Raw genomic sequence first — 18,166 nt, 5'->3', positions numbered from 1 at the left:
CCATATTGTTTTATAAGTCACACTTCCTGTTGTCTGAGGCATCAAGAATGCGACAAATTCCACACTAAAATTACATGGATTGGCTGTTTTGTCACAGTTTCGATCCCTATTTATCGACACAACAGTTACAGGAAATTAAAACCATATTTTTCCAACCTTATTTCCATATTAACAATATTGGTATATGCAGAAAGGACGGTATGACATATATTTGTATGCCCTATGTATGTCCTGTGTATGTCCTATGTATGTCTTATGTTTGTCCTATGCATGTCCTATGCATGTTCTATGTATGTCCTATGTATGTGTTGTATGTGTAGTTCAATGAAAAGACCCTTTTGATACAAATTTTCTTCCTTACAATTGTATCTCACTTAAACCTCATTATAACTCGGGCAGGAGGTAGCCTTGTGGTGAAAGCGTTAGTTCATCATGCTGAAGACCTGGGTTTGATTCTCCACATGGGTACAAGCCCATTTCTGGTGTCCCTCATTGTGATATTGTTGGAATATTGCTAAAAGCAGCATAAAACATTACTCACTCACTCACTGTTTGCTCAATCGGGACATACAAAGTGAATGTTGTTTTACATAATCAGCACTATTCCAGCAATATCATGGCATGTAAATAATAAAGTCTAGGACGGCAAACCAGTGACTGACCAAGACCTAGAATCCATGCCATTGGGGTATGGGCACATACTTTTTGGTTGGTTTGTTGTTTAACGCTGCACTCAGCAAACTTCCCGCTGTATGACGGCGGTCTGTAAATAATAAAGTCTCGACCAGACAATCCAGTGATTTATGTCACGAGCATTGATCTATGCATTTGGGATACGATGACATGCATCAACCAAGTCAGCGAGCCTGACCAGCCAATCCTGTTAGTCACCTCTTATGACATAGTCGCCTTTTACGTCAAGCATGGGTCTACCCCGGATCTTCACGGGTGGTATGAGGACAAGCAATCAGCCATGACACAGACACAGCTACCAAAGTTCCAACTTCTATAGTTTTCAAGGATCTACAGGACAACACAGCCACATGATTACAAAGCTCAGTTATTATTTTTGTTGCTTAGTTTCTAGTTTGACAGCAGCAACTTCAGACAACACGAGAGGAGTGTGCTGATTGGACCGATGCAACACTATGACACAGTCTACATACCAGTCAAGATACAAGAAGTGATCACTTTCATAGCATATGGTGTGAGGCTGAAAATGTCCCTCTCATTACCGGTGTCTATGACAATTTAGTCCTTGTGACATCACTTTGTCCCTGATGGAAATGTCCACCACACATCTACCATAAAACTTTTGGGAAAACGTTACTGAGCTAAAAGACCACAGGAAAAAGTGACATTGATTAAATAGTAAACATTACAACAATACACAATTGTAGACAAAAAAATAAAAATCTCCACTGTTCCATCCTAAAATACACAAGTGCCCTGATCTTCGTCCTTGGGTATGAGTGTGGAACAGATAGAAATCTGTATTTATTTATATTTTTTTTAACTTAAAGCCTAGTCTAGTCTAGTTTCCTTGGTTCCACATGAAAACAGCAGAGAAGGAACAATTCTTTTTCAAAAAAATAAATTACAATTATTTTAAAGAAATGTTTTCATCAGACTAAGTGTTAGACTACCCTGCTCTGTGCTGTTTCTTTTTCTTAAAACCCCTTCTCCCACTTCCCCCCTTTGATGACCTCTGACCTTTGCACGAGTGTCAGTAATCCCCCTGCTCCGAAAGGCCAAGATGGCAGCGATCAGCGACCATGTGTCGGCCACGTGTTTCAGATTGCCTCCTTCCAGCATCATTCAAAATGCATTTATATATTATATGTAAAGACTCCTGATGCATTTCAAATGAAACCAAACAATTGGCTTCATAGGTTTATAATTTGTGTTTAACAAAACCTTTTCCGTTTATTACCAACTGCACTCCAGTTTCATCAGGGAGAAGGAGCGAGTGTTGTGGTGGCCACTCTGGGGACAGATGGACAACCTCAAATTGAATTTAGGTTTTTTTAACAATCTCTTTCATTTACAGAATGATTTGCTTTCCATAAAACACTCAACAAAATGTCATTAGATACAGAGCTTGATATTTGAAGTTACATCAGTTTTATATATCCTGTCTCATCATATTTCATGGTTGGAATCTTTGCAGTAAAATCAGGTTTGAAATATATCTGTCTGAATAAGTTGGTATTTTCAGTAGTGATTGCCTGATAGTACTGTATAAAGCATGGAACCAGTCAGATGGGCAGTAGCTGAGCGCTACTTGGGGACACTGGGTTGTAGGTTAAAGCATGGCACCAGTCAGATGGGCAGTATAGCTGAGTGCTACTTGGGGACACTGGGGTGTAGGTTAAAGCATGGCACCAGTCAGATGGGCAGTATAGCTGAGTGCTACTTGGGGACACTGGGGTGTAGGTTAAAGCATGGCACCAGTCAGATGGGCAGTATAGCTGAGTGCTACTTGGGGACACTGGGGTGTAGGTTAAAGCATGGCACCAGTCAGATGGGCAGTAGCTCAGTGCTACTTGGGGACACTGGGGTGTAGGTTAAAGCATGGCACCAGTCAGATGGGCAGTAGCTGAGCGCTACTTGGGGACACTGGGTTGTAGGTTAAAGCATGGCACCAGTCAGATGGGCAGTATAGCTGAGTGCTACTTGGGGACACTGGGGTGTAGGTTAAAGCATGGCACCAGTCAGATGGGCAGTAGCTCAGTGCTACTTGGGGACACTGGGGTGTAGGTTAAAGCATGGCACCAGTCAGATGGGCAGTAGCTGAGCGCTACTTGGGGACACTGGGGTGTAGGTTAAAGCATGGCACCAGTCAGATGGGCAGTAGCTGAGTGCTACTTGGGGACACTGGGGTGTAGGTTAAAGCATGGCACCAGTCAGATGGGCAGTAGCTCAGTGCTACTTGGGGACACTGGGTTGTAGGTTAAAGCATGGCACCAGTCAGATGGGCAGTAGCTGAGTGCTACTTGGGGACACTGGGGTGTAGGTTAAAGCATGGCACCAGTCAGATGGGCAGTAGCTCAGTGCTACTTGGGGACACTGGGGTGTAGGTTAAAGCATGGCACCAGTCAGATGGGCAGTAGCTCAGTGCTACTTGGGGACACTGGGGTGTAGGTTAAAGAATGGCACCAGTCAGATGGGCAGTAGCTCAGTGCTACTTGGGGACACTGGGGTGTAGGTTAAAGCATGGCTCGTCAAGTGTTGATTCTCCACAACGGTGCACTGTGAGAGGCCATTTATGGTGTCTCCTGCCATGGTGGTGCAGGAATATTGCTAAAAGCATACTCACATACTCACTCACTCACTCACTCACCATATCCCACATCAGCAGCCATTAATTATCAAGGTCAAGGTCAAGGTCATGAAAACAAAGACACATCTGTAATATGTTCACAACAGTTATTGAAAAATACTGAAAATGGTAGACAGGATGGGAGACGGTAATGATCGCACCCATCTAAAAAATTACAAGTCAAAAGTTACGAGTCTGGCCACCTGTGCCCCCTCAACAAGACCCTATACCAGGATAATCAATGCCAATGTCACCTTGCTTGCACAGACTTTTCACAGAGTGAATGAATGTTTTTACTGCCACAGACAGCAACATTCAAGTTATAAAAGAGACAGGGAATGCACGAGCAACAATCTAGCCATCACATCGGGTACTATGACACACAATAAGCCATGTCACTGCCGCTGACAACTCCTACAACAAGCTTGTATTCTTTTTTTATACCGAAACGTAGCTTTTCACAGTATCAAAGAAGTTGTTAACCATAAAAATTGTGTCTATCAAGCTTGTATTCCTGGAATTTTCAAGCCTGGCTTCTCCCAGGGTGCATGTACATGTATTATGTCCAGTAAGAAGAACAGTGCAATCACCTGTTACCATATATTAAAATGCCCGGGTGTAAATTTCTTTCTGAAACTCTTGAAACCCTCTTTATCTTTAATCACAAAGGTAATAATGGGAAGGAATATGAATATAAAAACTACCGGGAGTTTAATCAAGTCCCCAGTGTGTATTCAATGGACGGCATTTTTATCGGGGAAATATGGTAACTATTATCTTCATGCTTTTTCCAAGATACATGGTCTTACTCGGTGCCCTAATGAAAAACACACATTTTGTCACAGTGTACACATGATTGAGCTTATTACAACAAATATTCCGTGTAATAAACATCTGTCAATTGTCAATTATCACACCTACATGTCATAAATATTTACAGCAAGTTACTATTGCCCTTATTACACATTATGATCATGTTCATGCAACGTAGGAATCTGGAAGGGGCAATCAAGTGCACCCCGATCCTTGCTTGTCGTTCCACAGTTTTTCAATGTCTATCATAAACACATTCAGTCTACAATAGAGTCAACTGATATCTTACAAATGTCATAATATAGATAGGTAGAAGTTTATTTCCTCCTGTTTTGTCAGCGCAGTGCCAGTGGCTTACACAAGAGTTTTACAATGTTATCAAGTGCATCTGTTCAAGAAAAGTCAGGAAACACAAACCAGTTCAAGTTATCTTTGAGGTGAGCTATAATATTGCCTTAGTTCCACTTCAGCCTTGGATACACACCATAGCTGTCAGTGGATACTAGAAACCCAACTTGTTCGCAGATACAGCTTCTGATTGGCTGTCTCCACTGTGCTTCGGCATCAGATAAGCACCTGATTGGCTGTATTTGTGGCAGAGGTCAGTAGAGATCCGTGGCATACATGGCATATGACATTTGGCCCATGTGTAGGTGTTTGTGTTACTCCGATTGTAACGGCCCTGTTTTGTAGGTGGCTGAAACCAGTCGGTACCCATCAAATATACTCTCAAAAAACATTAAGTTTTATCTCGTTTCTCTTCAGTCTTTTTTTTCTAAAATTTGGTTGGAAAAGTTTATTTTAATTTTTCCATTTAATGATATCACTTTTTTAATTTTATGCATCATGAAATTAATAATTAAAATTAAACTGGAATGCCAAATCAACAGAAGAAAATAACACAAAAAATTAATGCTGTTCTATCTTGGTTAAAAATAGATTGCTCATGTGATCAATTTAACATTGAATTATGCTTAACAGTAAAAGTCATAACCATCCATTCTTTGCCACAAAAATATATTCTCTCTCAACCAAAACCCACTTGGTAGACAGCTGGAGATGTCGTAAATCAATGGTCCCAGAAGCATGCTTACAAGTATTAAATCTGGTCCAACCCTCCACGTATAGGTAGATTAGTCCATTGCAAGTGATTCAACGCCATTTGATTTGCTAACAAAGCAATCGCTATTATTTCCCATAAACCAAAAAGAAACTAGGCCACACCCACTCATGGTCAACTCTTTCTTGACTGGCTGATGACAGAATGGGCAGGGCTTGGGTTGCATTATAGTGCTGAATAATGTCAGAGATTTTGTTATGTTGTCTACAGTTTTTTTGTGTTAATGATTAAACAAGCAGGTGAAACTATTATTGTTGACATATTTTTATAAGAAATAAGTTTTTGCATTTATGGAATTGTGCACACCGTTGCACACAGATATTTTGACATTTATACCACCATAAATACAACACATACTGAAGACAATCCTTAAATATAGTCTGGAGACAACACTTTCCAGGAGAGTGAGCGACTATGGTTTTATGCTGCTTTTAGCAATATTCCAGCAATATTACGGCAGCGGATGCCAGGAATGGGCTATACACATTGTACCCATGTTGGGCATCGAACCCAGGTCTTTGGCGTGATGAGTGATCGCTTTAACCACTTGGCTCCCCGACAGCCCCCTTTCAAAGGAGAGCTATTGCTTGGGGCAGCCTTACATAAATGTGACAAGTGAAGAGATATTACGGCATACCCATGATTCGGTATCCGAAAATATTTTTATCAACACGGCTTCACTGGTAAAAGTACTGTTCACTGTCTTTCACTGTACTCACATACACATACAGATCCATCACTCTACCTTCCTTACTGCTTCCACCGCCTCCATGGTCTTGTGGTAGAGCGTCATACCAACAGAAGATAAAAGATGGTACTTGTTGTTACCCTGCCTGCTGCTCGGCACTAAGGGGCTAAAACAAGGACTGGTTGCCTCAGAGTCGGTACAATGTGTGGTAGTCATGTTAAACTGCAACATGGTATCTCCGTGGGCTTAAACAAGGACTGGCCGGCTCAGAGTCAGTATACTGAGTCTGAGTGGGATATTCATGTTAAACTGTGGCATGTTATGTCAGTGGGCTAAAACAAGGACTGGTTGGCTCAGAGTCAGTACACTGTGACTGAGTGGGGTATTCATGTTAAACTGTGGCATGGTGTCTCTGTAGGCTAGCAATATAAAATTGGCATTAGTCTGGACTAGTACAAGCAGATGCACACACACACACGTGCATGCAATGTCTCTATGAGTAATAAACACAATATATGTTGCGATATAATTTAATTTTCTGCTTCCTTCGTTTAAATAAGAACTTTCCCAAAAATATATAGTTAATTTTTTTCTTCTTTTAAGCATGTTTCGATGACATTGAAAGTTCAAGATAAATTCTATTAAAATTCTACAGATTCCCTTTCATAGCTGCAGGCAGTCGGATGCATGCAAGGAGCTCAAGGTATATTCTTATAAAATTCTACGTATTTATCTTCACAGAGACCACAATGCACTACAACTTCCCTTCCATCCTTCCCACTGCATACTATGACATTCTCCGAGGCGACCAAGTGCAGCCAGTATTCGAGGTTCGTGTTGCTGTCATCTGGTCTTGATGATACAGTTAACCAAAATGACAAGCAGGGAATTTTTTACCATTTTGCAATGCATATCTTTATTGGAGAAAGGGCATGAATTTCGCAGATTATGAAAACCACCCACTCGGAATACAGTGTAAATGAAAGTGTGTGTCTGCATGGCATTTAGGAATAGTACTGGACGTTGTTTGAACAAGGAATACAAAACCGTGTTTATGTCTCTTGAATAGTAAAATAAATATGAAATAAAATATAAAAAAAAATAAATGACACACTGCTACTGTTTTCATAACAACATTCTACCATTCTAGATTCTATAAGTACAAGGGCTGGGACAGGTACACGGGTCGGGTGGACACTGAGTAGGACCCAGGTACCAACAAGACTACCCGGACCCGTGGCTTGTTACATCATATATTGCTAACGACAAAAATTATCTAGAACTCTATAGTTACACTACAAGTCACTACTGTTCGCATTTCTTTCTGACTATGAACCCATTCCTTCTGACTTTTCATATGGTTGAATAAAGAGTCAACTTCAGTGTATGCATGACCAGATCATTTAATACATGTATATAATACATTTTGCAAGTGCTGTGGTAAAAAAAATCGGACATTTGGTATCTCTTGAGACCTGCAGTGGGTACCCGGGTAGGGGGGTGGGTACAACAAAATTGTTTCCAACCTCAAGAAATATGTCCCAAATGTCCTATTCCCAATACTTTCCTAATTCCTTATATTAATATAATGCTACATTCCTAGCAACTAACGTTACAGGTGGAACAAATTATTGCCGAAACGGTGGCAAAACTTCTTGGCACCCAATCAGCACAAAGGTAATTATTGTTTGCTAAATGAAGTTTTCACTCCGCTAGTATAATGATGGGTGCCATATGAGTGCAGTGTTGGCGCTCAGTTGCGTTGGACATGCCTCAAATCTGGGCCCAACCAACAAGAACAGAAGTATACTTTATGGCATTCCGAGGAAGTCAAAAGCTGGCTACACAGCATACCATATCCCCCTAACAGGAGTATCCATATTGTTAGAATGGTTCACATCTTTGTGCCAGGAGGAAAGCAGTAATGGCACCGGTGGTGATCATCAAAATGTCCATCATGAAAAAGTAGGGGGGCTACTAAATCTCATTGAACATAGTTTGAGATTTAAGAAGAAATGGATGCAACCAGTCTCAAGAAGGATCATAATCTAGACTTTTAGGACAAAAGGATTTGTGTTTGTGATTCAGGAAAATGGAGGCTGGCTTTGTCCTTGCATCTTCATCCAACCGAAGGCACTGTCAGGATTTGTTTTAGCGATAACCATCGGAACATAAATATTTACAAAGGAACTGCATGTTTTTTTTCCCCAGTTTCTCTGTTTTTGATAATCGTTCCTTGAGTTTTATGGCTAACCAATGAAATATTTCAGTCCCAAACCACTACAATTTAATTGCAAATGATCCAAGGTTTTATTTGAGTTTTTCTGTTTTAGATTATGGCGTGAATTCCAGGCCCATAACATTGCTGACAACACCAACTAGCTTCTGTTATACTTCCCTTGCACCTCTCACTGATGGGTCTGAGATCACATACTTTTTTCTCATTTCCTTTGATTATTAAAGAACATATAGAAAAATACAGATTGAGGGGATTTCTAAAACAAGTATATAAGAAGCAGCTCTTGGATCAAGCCACGTTTTTTGCATTATTCCATTTCATTGGGCTCTTCTGTCAAATCTTGACTTCAATATAAATGGTTATTTCAAGATTTATTTCCAAGAATTCTTTGAATTTTTCTCTGTATTAGTTAGATGGCTATCCTGCATATTCTCCTGGTTGTCTGTTTCTGTTAGATGTTCCAGTGAAAGATGTTTCTGAGTGTTCCCCTAACAACTTATTTCTTAATAAGAGAACTTGAACAACTTCTAACAAAATCTCAACAGCCTCCACCTTCAAAATATATTTGCCTTTGAAATATAATGTTATACAATAACGTATTTGTTCACTGGATTGGAATATTCTTTGAAATTGATATTCAGGATGAAAGTAATTCTTTGATACCATAACGCCATTCATGGAATGAATTAAATAAATTAATATTCCTCTGTTTATAGAAAGTGTTGATGTGATGAAAACTAAACTGATGGAGGTTTTATGAACATAGCTTCATAAACAGCCTATATCTATTCGTCCGATATCTACGTTTCTCAAATATCCTGTGTTTCTCAAATGTCTGTTTCTTCAGCCAGCATTCTCAGCAGCAGACAATGGGAAAACACTGTTAAATCTTTGTGTTGCATGGCAACTTCCTGAATCATACACAGTCAAGAGTTGACATCGGAGAACATTTCAAATATTTATAATAACTTAGTTTACAGATCTGCCAATGCAAATTTTCACAGATTATTTGTTTCATTGCCTCCAAAAACAAACTATAGAGATTCAGGTGATAAACATCAACATGAAAACATTTCCAATTTTTTTAACCCCATTTCAGAAAATGGTCAACAAAGGAACTGAATGTACTCCGGATCAGATTTAACTTTATTTTTGACAGGGGAGTGGGAAACATGTGGTGACAGGTCATATGATCAACTTATCAAAGACAACTTTTCATCACTTTTTAGAATATCGCAAACAAATTTTAAAAAGGCATTTTAATACTGACCCATTAAGGACTTGGGCATTCAATACAATGAGGAGGATGAGATTGAGTGAGTGAGTGTGTGAATATGGTTTTACGCCGCTTTAAGCAATGTTCCAGCAATATCATAGTGATCTTCATAGTCAAGTGCTGTGATACAACTATGGAAAGATCACACATTGTATTTGTCATTAAATTGTTTAGAAAACCTAAACAAAATTTCTCCTGTAATGGCTTGTCTGGGGCATTATATGCAAATGTGGTTAAGAATTGCAATGTTAAATATTCCTCAACAGCTGTAGAATTGCTGTGACATTAAACAGCTGTTGATTATACTAACCATCATAATTATCATATACGTACCAGCATCTAACCAGAAGTCAACATACAGTGTTATTGAAACAAGCGATTACTCCGACCACAGTGACACAGCAACCAGTAGCCTACAGAGAGTGTTATTGAAACAAGCGATTACTCCGACCACAGTGACACCACAACCAGAAGCCCTACAGAGAGTGTTATTGAAACAAGCGATTCCTCCGACCACAGTGACACAGTAACCAGTAGCCTACAGAGAGTGTTATTGAAACAAGCGATTACTCAGACCACAGGGACACAGCAACCAGTAGCCTACAGAGAGTGTTATTGAAACAAGCGATTACTCCGACCACAGTGACACCGCAACCAGAAGCCCTAAAGAGAGTGTTATTGAAACAAGCGATTACTCCGACCACAGTGACACAGCAACCAGTAGCCTACAGAGAGTGTTATTGAAGCACGCGATTACTCCGACCACAGTGACACAGCAACCAGTAGCCTACAGAGAGTGTTATTGAAACAAGCGATTACTCCGACCACAGGGACACAGCAACCAGTAGCCTACAGAGAGTGTTATTGAAGCAAGCGATTACTCCGACCACAGTGACACAGCCACCAGTACTCTACAAAGATTTTTATTGAAACAAGCGATTACTCCAACCACAGTGACACAGCAACCAGTAGCCTACAGAGAGTGTTATTGAAACAAGCGATTACTCAGACCACAGTGACACCGCAACACGAAGCCCTAAAGAGAGTGTTATTGAAACAAGCGATTACTCCGACCACAATGACACAGCAACCAGTAGCCTACAGAGAGCGTTTTTGAAACAAGCGATTACTCCGACCACAGTGACACAGCAACCAGTAGCCTACAGAGAGTGTTATTGAAACAAGCGATTACTCCGACCAGTGACACAGCAACCAGTAGCCTACAGAGAGTGTTATTGAAACAAGCGATTACTCCGACCACAGTGACACAGCAACCAGGTGTCTGCACAATCAATCATCATGTTGATCAGGCATACAATGGAATCATGCACTTGCATGAAGCAGCCCTACACTATTGATATTGAACATGGATCGGACATGTACACGCAAGATCAAATAAATGGTCAAATAATACTGGCAGGAGATAATAGCTCAACCATGAAGTTGTGGGTGTTGCTTTGTGTTTTTTTGTGTTGTGGGGGACACCGTCCTGTCATCACATGTGACCACCACCGTAACATTTGTTTATTGTTTAATGCAGGACTCATCCAAACATTCCATTTTATTTGCTTGAGGAGATGGCCCGGATGCACTGTATTCATGAAATACAGGACATTGTTTTCAAGTTCAGGTATTTCTTGACATCAATGCTTGGTATATGTATACTGAATGAGTTGGTGAGTTGGGTTTAATGCCGCTTTTAACAGTATTCCAGTTATATTACAGAGTGTCAGCTTAATGTGGGAGGAGAGCCCAAATGATGCAGGTCTCAGACGTTTACCACTTCGGTGAAACCTACGAGCACGGGTTTGGCGCTGACAAACCTAAAAACATAATCGGGGTGAACCAGGATTCAAACCACAATCATAGGTTTCTGGCATACACAAGGGACGCAACTCTGCACAGCGAATCGTGGCACCTTAGACGACTGGGCCACACGTGGCCCCATATGTATACTGAACTGCAAAAGAAACACCACTTCATGAAAATACTTCATGGAAAGTTTTCCATTTACATATCAATGCAGTTTATGGAGGGATCTCGCTTTAGACATTAGTCTGTATCCAAATTCAATGTTTACGGCCAAAAAGCGGCACAACTATGGATATAATGGGTCACCAAAAGCACCTTAACAAAAGACCATGGTACAATATCCATATCCATAAACAGCACCCCTTTAAGCTGATTCTGAGTTGTTACTTCAAATTAAGCACCCTTATTCATTGCTCGTAACATGACGCTCAGCACTATCCCATAACACAGCGCTCCAGAACACAAGATGGCAGCGCTCAAGAACACTCAGAGTTACTTCAGTATTTTTGTCATATTTCACGCAAGTTTTAAACAATTTTAAATTACCATATCTAATTGCAAGTGCGACAGCCCTAGCATTTTTCTTCTTGTGTTGTGTTAGGGCCTTACTTCAATTTTGCAAAGCTTAAAAATTGTTCTTTCCTCTGAAAGTTCTCACTTAAATTGTTACTTCAAAGTCTTGCCAGTTATTAGATATTTTACAACCTTTGGAAGGGAAATGTATCAAGCACCCTTTAAAAAACAGGTATTTTCAAAAGAATTGACCATGTTGATTGAAACTTTTTATATTTTGTCGGACTTCTACAAAATCCTGGCCCATTCAGGTGGGAGGCTTCTGACATTTTGGCCAAGAGACACAAAATTTGGCAAATACATCAAAAAGTAACTTTTTCAAATCCTGAGTTTCATCTCTGTCAACCTTCAATTTTGCAAATCTGGTAATTTGAGTTGACAAATAGATGACATTTTGGTGGGGAAAAGATAACGGTACTCCTAAACAAACAGGTACACATCAAAGAAACTGATTTTATTATATATTTTAATTCCCTGGCTTAAAACATTACAGTCTGTGTCTGTGGATATTCTGACCCATTCATGCATTATTATTATGCCTTTAAACTGTCTGGCAACTTTCAGTTGAGAAATCAATTTTTTCTCAAACACAGCTCTAAAGAACAGTGCATAAAACTGGAGAATTCTCTCTACCAGGCAATGGCCTGCTTCATACTGCTGATGGAGAAATGGTAACTTTCAAGTATTGGTATCATCTCTGATGAAACATTACATTTCTTGAACACCACAGAAACTGATTAACCTCCCTTTCCTATTACAGCACTGAACTTCTCGGAAACTTCTGACAAAATCGTAAACCTAAAAACATTCACCATCTTGATGGAGAACGAGAAGTTAAAAGGCAAAGACAAAGAACATGGCTACACGTTGTTATGAGATGAAATCAAGCATGGAGTAGGTGGCAAAGTTCTGGAAGAAAAAGTTGACCAGAGAAGAAACATTTTGACATAAACTTCCTCAAGATGTATTTATTACTAATCTATTACTCTCAGGTTTGATCTTGGCAATTTCCATTTAACATATCTTCCTGAAAAAAGACAGCTTGCAAGTGAGAACATACTCTCTCACCGCAATCCATTGCTTCTTATCAAACCAAGGAGAATTTCTAAGCAAAACTGCTGTAAATTTCAATTTTTTCACCAATGCCATATAACAGCTTTTAACATCCCGTGGCGAAAAAAAATCTGAGATTACCATATGCAATCTGTATCACTTTCCTCCTCAGTACTCCCAAAGTAAAAAATCCATAAAAAAGGCACCCAACTTACCATTATGAAGGTATCACAGTCACGTAAATCAGTTTCATTTAGTTTCCAATTTTCAGGTAACGCTAAAGTTTCGGAGTTCACACATTCAAGTTCACATTTGAACATTATGATTTTTTTTTTCTTGAAACGCTTCATAAATATCTGTCATGCTTATTTCATATTTGACATGTTGAAATAATAAATAGGCTCTTCTTGCAGAGAAGATTAAAAGGTTTTAATTTGCACTTGGGAATCATCTTGAGTTGGTTTGATGACGACTAATTCAATCACCCCATCACTACCCCGGTCAACTTCAAGGACATCACCATGATATGTGTAGCGGTGGAGTCAGCATCACAGTCGCTAAACTCCATGAATCATCATTCATTATTTCAATTAGGAATAAATCAAAATTCAACCTTCAACATCATCGTCTGGCCTTTTTTTAATCAATGACAGTTTCAAATTGAGCACAATGCACATTGCAGATGTCAGTGATGATCTCAGCATATTTTGTCATTTTAATTATCAAAATAAAGATCTACAGGATTACAATTCGGCAACAATTATTTCACAGCAGGTTGAAAAACTCAGAGATACCCGAATCTAGTAGTGTCCTTCATCAGTTGTCAGAGACGGTCATCGTGACCTTGTGCCGTTGGTGTAATCAAGTACTTGAGCAGACATCAGGTTCACTTGACCTTGAGTCGTACATCAAGGACTGAGTACCTGACCAAGAGGGTTTTCTTATCTTCACTTACCGTATATCGCTGTCTATAAAGCGACCCACGTATGAGGCGACCCCCCTGTACAAGCCTTCAAATCAATGCTAATTTATATACCCCGTCTATAAAGCGACCCACGTATGAGGCGACCCCCCTGTACAAGCCTTCAAATCAATGCTAATTTATACACCCCATCTATACAGCGAATCAGAATGAAGCACGTCACAAGTGCATACACAATCCCTACATTTGTAAAAAAAATGTGTTGTCTTCCACAGAAAAAATTTACATCGTATCCCTTCAGCGTATTCAGGAAAACGAACAAATCACAACAATTAAACTTGGTCAACAGAAATTAGAAATTAGTTCCTAACACTGGTGGCCGACATGTAAGAGAAACAGTAAGTGTCTGGACCCATTCTCACAAATATGATGCAATATAAAAAAAGACACAAATAAATCGATTGTACAGCTTATTTCTATCATAATCGGGTAATAACTGCTACGAATATGTGTCTACAACTAACTTTTCATTTTAAACCTGCTCTGAAATATTTATTGTCAAGAAGTTTCCATGCGATTTGACGTAAATATGGGTATCTTGTTAGCCTCTTGTACTCTGCAATGACTATGCTATCAACATAAATGCACTGACACTGGCTGAGAAAAAATAGCGTTACCAGAAGTGTGTTGCATCCATTGGCTCGGCAGGCTTGTTTTAATACAGCAAAAGGGCCAAATTACAAAATTTTATGAAATTGACAACATTTATTTCTTCTGAACCTTATCTAGGACATCTACTGAAAGGGGCTACAAAATAATATTTGAAGAAGCAGGCTGACCCGGATACCAATAAACTAATACCAACACTTCTTGATTATCTTACAATAAAATATAATACCAAAAGAAACAGTAGGTATGGCCCAGTGGTGAAATGGTTCACACGTCCCACAGAAGACCGGGTTCAATTCCCCACATGGTAATGTGGGAAGCCCAGTTTCAAGCTGTGATATTGCTGGAATATTGTTTTAAGCATGCCGGAACCATACCCACTCCTTCACTAACACATCAATCCAAATATTACAATACAAAATCGCAACAAGTTATTCTTCAAATCCTAATGATGCCACTATTGCCGAAAGGTATATCAATACATACTAGAATACTGACAATGATCATCTCTATCAAATAAAAGTTTGACTTGTTCTGGTCACAACATAGCTGAAATATTCAACTGACTTCTAATTTTACATCACTAACTCACTCATTTACCATAATGCTTCAAAATCTGTCAGAATACAACAGCATTGTAAATACCAAACCATGTTCTAAATCCCAAAGTATCCTGATCCAGGTAGGTCGATAACTATATATATGACCAGTATATACGAACAGCTAAACCTATTCCAGTGTAACATATGTTTGTATAAATAGAAGCTTACCTAATGACCTTTGTCCACACCCTGTTGATAACAAGGCAAAACCCACTTCACCAGTTATTTTTTCTAAGAAAAGCTAAGCAATTCTTAACACAACAATAACATCCTGAGGTCTTTGGACAAATTCCATTCTGGCTCCGATTGCAGCAAAAAGGGTAACAGTTTCCAAAGAGCCTCTACAGCCAATTGGCTCTCAACAATGGACAAGGGTCAGAATGCAAGCCACGTGTGAATGGTTAAAGTAGCAGCAAGAAACAACGGTCAAATGGAGCTGATCTCCAGCTGTGTCCAGTGAGTAATGATTGCTAGTATTTAATCGAAGTGAGTGTCTGTCGTCTTTTGTCTGCCGATCTAACTGTAGATGCCGGTGTCTAACTGTAGATGCCGGTGTCAGTTGAAATCCCTTAGTTCAAGCCTCAAACTAGTTCCTCCTGTAAACAAATAGCCAAGCCAGAAGTACAAGAACTGTTCACACCTGATGGAACATGAACAAGACGCTGTATTGAAGGTGATGACAAGTACACACATCTACACACACCCACAAACACCACTGTTATTAGCTGGCAATAAAACCTACATACACGACATGCTATTCAGCTGTTCAACACTCTGTGTTTGACTGGACAATCAAAGCTAATGTTCCAGTGACTGCCGTTGCGCTCTCTGATAGTTGGGGTTTTACGACACAATACAAATCTATAATATACACGAGTTGTCATAATCTATGTGTTATGAAATGTGTTGATAGCCTTAGAAACACTATAGTTGACTGACAACAAAACATATTTCTATACAATCATACATGACTGGTAGTGGAATCTGCCTGCAATGTTTGAGAGTTGGTGAATATAACAAAGGAGTCTGGTGTGAACTGAAATTATTGACTAGTTTTAGATTATGAAATATATATATTTTTTACATTTCAATATTTGTACAGGAAGATTTCTTTTAGCTCACCACAATTTGAATGAACATATGACTTTCTGAATGCTGAAACAAACAAAGATGGTTACTCATCAGCGCGGCCTGCCTTCTGTATCAATACGGAGCAGGCTCGGCTACACTACTAACATCAAAGTTCTTATTTCTCTATCACTATTTATTCAAAACTGTCAAAAACAACATGCCATCGTCCTGTAGTCAAAGAGGAAGTAGTACAGAAATCCTTAAGTTATTTTTCTCCAAACTAAACCTTTGAACCTCCCCAAAACTAATCTGAGTCATATTTAAATATACCAGTTCAAGATTATTTACCGAAGTAGTCATAAAAATATCAATAAATCTCGATACCAATCTCAAACCTACATGCAATTATCAAAATTCATCTGAAATAAATTTGTGTAACATGGGCATTGATTCATTTGTACCAGAAAAACCTCGATTTTGCAAAATATATTAGGAGTCAGGACATCTACCCATAACGGGGCATGTAGGGCAGAATTACAGATGTATCCTCTGTCATACACAGTAGTCAAACAGGTGATATACTTCTACCAGCCTATGTAACACTCAACAAATACATTCAATGAAGGTAAAACAATGGAAAAGAAATGGAGAGGTTGGACGTACCAACCCCACTGTTGGACCGTCATAACATCAGCCAATCCTCATTGGATTCAAAATAAATAATCAATACAATTCAGTCTATATTCAATACCCTATTCCTAAACTGACTTCACGATGCATCCACATCTAAAGGTTCAGAAATACACTTAGAACATACAGATATGTCAACTATGAAATAAAAATAGAACTGTAAAACACTATGTATTAAACTGTACCAAACATAATCATCAAAGATTTCTTCTATATGAAGTACTAGCTTTCAGGCAAATTTATGAAAAGGATTTATTCTTATACATCTTAGCAAATAAAAACTTCAACACCATAAATAACATGTCACAATGTTTACAATTTCAGATAATAATGTGCCAAATTACATATCTAACAAGATGTGTATGTACTTATCTTATGTTTTGTTTCGTTAACTTCTCTGAATGTTACATGCATGTTCATGTCAAATGATTATGTGATGTGTATTGCCTCTGTTCTGTAATGGAATGTTTCTAGCAATAAATATATCTTATCTTAGCATTCACAACTACCATCACGATCACGACTACCATCACCATCACGACTACCATCAAAATCACGACTACCATCACAATCACAACTACCATCACTAGCATTACTACCATCACGATCACGACTACCGTCACGATCACGACTACCATCACGACTACCATCACAACTACCATCACAATCACAACTACCATCACTAGCAGTACCACCATCACAATCACGACTACCATCACTAGAACTACCACCATCACGATCACGACTACCATCACGATCACGACTATCATCACGATCACGACTACCATCACTAGCACTACCACCATCACGATCACAACCACGATCACTACCACCATCACGATCACGACCACGATCACTACCACCATCACGATCACGACCACGATCACAACCACCATCACGATCACGACTACCATCACGATCACGACTACCATCACTAGCACTACCACCATCACGATCATGACTACCATCACTAGCACTACCACCATCACGATCACGACTACCATCACTAGCACTACCACCATCACGACCACGATCACTACCACCATCACGATCACGACCACGATCACTACCACCATCACGATCACGACCACGATCACAACCACCATCACGATCACGACTACCATCACGATCACGACCACCATCACGATCACGACTACCATCACTAGAACTACCACCATCACGATCACAACCACCATCACGATCACGACTACCATCACGATCACGACTACCATCACGATCACGACTACCATCACGGCTATCCTATGAATAATTACAAAGCAGTTGCTCCTGATCTCAATCAGAGCCTGCAATTAGCA

The 18,166-nt window shown here is 39.5% G+C and overlaps 2 protein-coding genes across 3 annotated transcripts in view; both read right to left on the bottom strand.

Annotated features, from left to right (window-relative positions):
• LOC139453311 (thyroid hormone receptor beta-like) overlaps positions 1-18,166 on the bottom strand; it is a 348,228-nt gene that overhangs the window by 291,023 nt on the left and 39,039 nt on the right. The gene's annotated exons all lie outside the window — the stretch shown is intronic.
• The window catches only part of LOC139452015 (clumping factor A-like), a 52,747-nt gene continuing 51,923 nt past the window's right edge, over positions 17,343-18,166 (bottom strand). Inside the window, exon 5 of the mRNA XM_071233293.1 lies at positions 17,343-18,110. Within this exon, the coding sequence (XP_071089394.1) occupies positions 17,343-18,110 (768 nt within the window). The remainder of the gene's footprint in view (positions 18,111-18,166) is intronic.

The sequence above is a fragment of the Haliotis cracherodii genome, unplaced genomic scaffold, assembly GCF_022045235.1.
Source record: "Haliotis cracherodii isolate W230 unplaced genomic scaffold, xgHalCrac1.p SCAF_9, whole genome shotgun sequence".
NCBI lineage: Eukaryota > Metazoa > Mollusca > Gastropoda > Lepetellida > Haliotidae > Haliotis > Haliotis cracherodii.
This window is presented reverse-complemented; position numbering and strand designations above follow the sequence as displayed.